Source organism: Oratosquilla oratoria, chromosome 6 (genome assembly GCF_046742065.1).
Source record: "Oratosquilla oratoria isolate Oo_2021 chromosome 6, ASM4674206v1, whole genome shotgun sequence".
In the NCBI taxonomy this organism is placed as follows: Eukaryota; Metazoa; Arthropoda; class Malacostraca; order Stomatopoda; family Squillidae; genus Oratosquilla; species Oratosquilla oratoria.
In genome coordinates, this window is record NC_134782.1 from 28,252,740 (window position 1) to 28,257,143 (window position 4,404).

The 4,404-nt window shown below is 45.2% G+C and overlaps 1 protein-coding gene across 1 annotated transcript in view; it reads left to right on the top strand.

Moving 5' to 3' along the window:
- The window catches only part of LOC143026142 (uncharacterized), a 6,377-nt gene extending 2,359 nt beyond the window's left edge, over nucleotides 1-4,018 (top strand). Inside the window, exon 2 of the mRNA XM_076186148.1 lies at nucleotides 2,684-4,018. Within this exon, the coding sequence (XP_076042263.1) occupies nucleotides 2,684-3,853 (1,170 nt within the window). The 3' untranslated portion in view covers nucleotides 3,854-4,018. The remainder of the gene's footprint in view (nucleotides 1-2,683) is intronic.
- The last annotated feature ends 386 nt before the right edge of the window (nucleotides 4,019-4,404 follow it).

A 4,404-nucleotide genomic window follows, 5' to 3' on the forward strand; every position in this document is an offset into this window, starting at 1 on the left:
AGTTGAACAGCCAGGGCGATATAACGCATCCTTGACGAAGTCCCACCTTTACTTCAAACCACTCACTCTGTCCATTTCTAATCCTGACACAAGCTCTACTACTCTCATAAAAACTCTTGACAGCTCCCAAAAGCTTTCCTCCTATCCCATAAATCTGCATAACCTCCCACAGTGCCTTTCTGTCTACCCTATCATAAGCCTTTTCCAGATCCATAAAAGCCTTCCCCTTTCCTATAGCTTTCTCACATATCTGTCTTACCACAAAGATCTGATCTACACAACCTCTACCTGTCCTAAATCCACACTGCTCCTCACCAATTACTCCTTCTGTTCCTCTCCTAATCCTCTCAATCAAGATCCTCCCATAAGCCTTCCCTACTACACTTAACAGGCTAATCCCTCTGAAACTACTACATTCACACTTGTCCCCTTTTCCCTTGTAAAGAGGAACTATACAGGCACTTCTCCAGCCCTCCGGTACTCTACCCTCTCTCCAGCAAACATTAAATAACCTCACCAACCAGTCCACCATCACTGAACCTCCCTTTTTCAGACATTCTGCATGGCATCCATCCAGACCAGGTGCCTTACCTGCTTTCATCATCTTTACAACTGCCTTCACCTCATCCTTCCTTAGTTTCTTCGTCAGTGACATAGCGACGACTCCTTTTATTTTTTTCTTCTTCACGGTTTTTAAAGATTTGATCAACGGTGAGTAGTGTGTAAAACTCCAGAAGAAACGATCGTCGCCGGAACTTGAATTTTGAAGTTCAAAATGGTCGGTACTAAAAAGACGATGTTCATTGTCCAAGAATCTATTGTCGATGATAGTGGGATGTCACATCACCAAATGAGCCCGAGTCTCGATTTTTCGCATCATAAGGGATAAAAGGCTCAAAGCTCTAGGGGCGTACATGCAATGATACATTTTGGGGGATCCGGACGCCTGGGAGACTACATTGACGTGAAGACCGCGCTTTGGCTCATCTGGGCATAAAGTCCATCCGGGTCGGTCCATATGCTGCAGACGGGAAGTTGCACAGAGGGAGCGGCGCGTGATTGGACTTTATTCCCCGATGAGCGATGGGCACGGAGGTTCCAATCACCGCTGCTCTAATCTGTGTGATTTCTCTTTTGCAGAATGGTGCGTGCTGCCTCGTTGGTTCTCCTGCTCCTACCGGCCCTCGCTCTGGGAGAGGGAGATGCCCAGAACTATAATTACGCGCCCCCTGTCCAGAACGGCTACCTTCCTCCCGTTAAAAAGCCACCTTGCCCTACGGTCACCTCCCAAGTGTACACAACCGTTTACCAGAACGTACCAAGCACATACGTTGTCCACAATGTCAACACCAAATATGTGACAACCACGCATATCATGACACAGGTTGTACCCACCACGATCTACACGACCCGTATCCACACCCAGGTACACTACCAAACCAGTGTCGTTCAGGTGACCAGCACCAAGTACGCTGACCATGTCGTTACCAAAAACGTTCCCAGTCCACCCATTTATAAGACAACCTACGTCACCACGACACGCGTCGTTCCTCAAGTTCATTACGTCACGAGGACCCACATCCAGACACAGGTGGTGCCCGTCGAGGTTACAAACACCCAATACAAGACCGAGTACAGTCCTGTGGTCAAGTACCAAACAAAGTACGTGCAGACGACACAGGTCATCACCCTGCCCGCCCCGACAGTCCGTCAGACCCAAGTCCAGACCCTCGTCCAAACATCCATCTATAGGCAACCGTCTCCTCCTCAGACTCGCGTGAAATACACCACTGTGTATACACAGTCAGTGCAAACTCAGAGGGTCCCGTCTCCCCAGTCTATTCCACCAAGGTCGTACATAGCCAACAGGTCATACCCACCGTCGTCGTCAGCACTCGATACCAGAACAGCTACGTGACGAAACAGAATGTCGTCACCCTTACAAACACTGTCACCCAGACCGGTTACACCACCCAATATGTTCCCCACGAGGTTGTCACGACTCAATACACCACCAATGTTGTTTACACTACCCTTTACACGACTCGTCTTCAGCCCTACACCAAGATCCACACCGTTTTGCAGACCAAGTACAACACCCCACCTCCGGTTTACAGTACACATCAAGCTTACTACACCTCTGTTGTTCAGGTCCCAGGTCCCAACCGAGTTGTGACAAAGTACGTCGACCAGACACAACAGAGGCAGAAGGTGATCTACGAGACAAAGGATCAATACGTACCGGTCACACGTACGAAGACAGTGACAGAGCCTTGCTCAAAGTCTGGATATAACTACCAAGCACCTTCCACTCCTTTCTATTTCTGAATATTATAATATATGTGCCGTTTTCTCCTAGAAAATGAAGACTTCCTTCTTTCACATCTTTATTCGATACATTCATCTAAGTGTTGATGATCTGATATCAAAGCAAAACAAATTAAAATGTCAAGGGTCACCGAATAACTTTAATACTACATAATAATTTAATGTGTTTAATAAACACGAACTCATCAATGAAGCTATTGATTAACCTTAATTCTTTGGTTGTCCGCTATATGTCCTGCTTAAGGTAAGAATATTTTTCACTACACGTGATAATTAGTATATCTGTACACATTCTTTTTACGGTAATTTAACTTCAGCTGTGTCTCATTTATATTTTTTGTCCAAATACTTGCAGATGAGGTGTCTTCTGCTATTGTGCTTCCTGTTGGGATCGGCTCTCGGTGGAAACGTCAAAAGGCCGATTCGTGACTCACCTTCTTATGGGGTTGTGCAGTCTTCCCTGGACTCCTACCTGCCTCCTTCGAACGAACCCTGCTATCCTTCTGTCGTGTATTACACCAGAACCTCTTATAGTCAGGTAGTCGTACCTACTACTGTCTACAGTAACCAGGTGCAGTACGTGACTACGACGCAGTACCAGAATCAGGTCTACCCTTCCACCTACTACTCCCAGATAGTAAGCACCCAGTACGTACCTAAGGTACACTACGTGACCCAGACTCAGTACACAACCCGCTACAACACCAGAACTCAGTACGTCACACTCCCGCCTTCAGTTCATTACGTCACTGTGACCAAAACCCAAGATCAAGTTCAGGTTCAGTACAAGACACAATACACAACTCAATACCAGAAGGTCCCAACAACAATCTACAGGAATGTCGTTAGTACTAAAGTGGTTCCCCAACAAGTAGTCAGCACCGTCTACAAGACCAATGTCGTCACCAGCACCGTTCAGCTTCCTCCCTACACCCAGGTGGTCACCAGCAAGACATACTCGACCTACTACAGCACCCAGGTCATCCCACCTCAAACCGTCTATGTTACTCAGACTGCCTACAAGACCAACTACGTTACCACCACCGTAACCTTACCTCCAGTGGTCAAGTACGTCACATCCACAGTGGTCCAGAGGGTGTACTCAACATCCTACTCGGAGGTCGTGAAAACCAACGTCCAGACACAATATGTCACTAGCACCAAGACCCAGCAAGTGGTGTCCACCTATTACCACACCCAGCGCGTGCCTCAGTACGTCACACGTACGCAAGTGATCCCCCACCAGGTGGTGAGTACCCACTACAAAACCAACGTCGTTCCCACGACTATATACAGGGAACAGGTAGTCCCCACCTACGTCAATCTTCCGGCCAAAACCCAGTATATTACGACAACCAAAACAGTCACCGTGACACAGACTCTTCCTGGACAAGTCAATACCATTTACAGCACCAATGTCGTGTATTATACGAACTCCGTCACATCGACGGTCTACAACAAAAGGTACAACACCGTCTATGCAACACAGACTGTTAAAGGAAACTGCATGACTGGTTATTATTAAGACAGTCCTGCGATTCTTTTCCCCCTCGGTTAAGTAGCACATATTTAAAATACTAAATTATCTCGTGCTGACCACATTTCTTTCTTACAAAAAATCTGACTGTCACTCATTATCTTCGCAGTCCTTCATTTCAATAGAAGTAACGGCATTTACTGTGGCGTTAATACGATACAATTGAGCTATGCCTTGTGATATTCACTAGTGTAATAGCTATAGTGCCGTTGCTTTTGCTTGAAAACTGTGAAAAACTACGTCGTCTCTTTACAGGGCAAAATGTCACCTTATTCATTAACATTCTGAAGAAACCTAATGTTTAATCAATAAAATAATTTACTATGAAAAAAATGTTGTATTATTTCATATGGTAATTATGAGAGGATTTTTTCTTTTTACTTATAAAAGAAATTTCATAGTTGAAATCCATTATTCTATTTGTGTGAATAATTACTCTAAAGAAGGGTACTGATTATATTAATTTGTTTCCATAGTGAATATAATGGAAGGGACTAGAATGTTAAGTTTGAAAAAAATGTAGGGTCATTATTCACTGG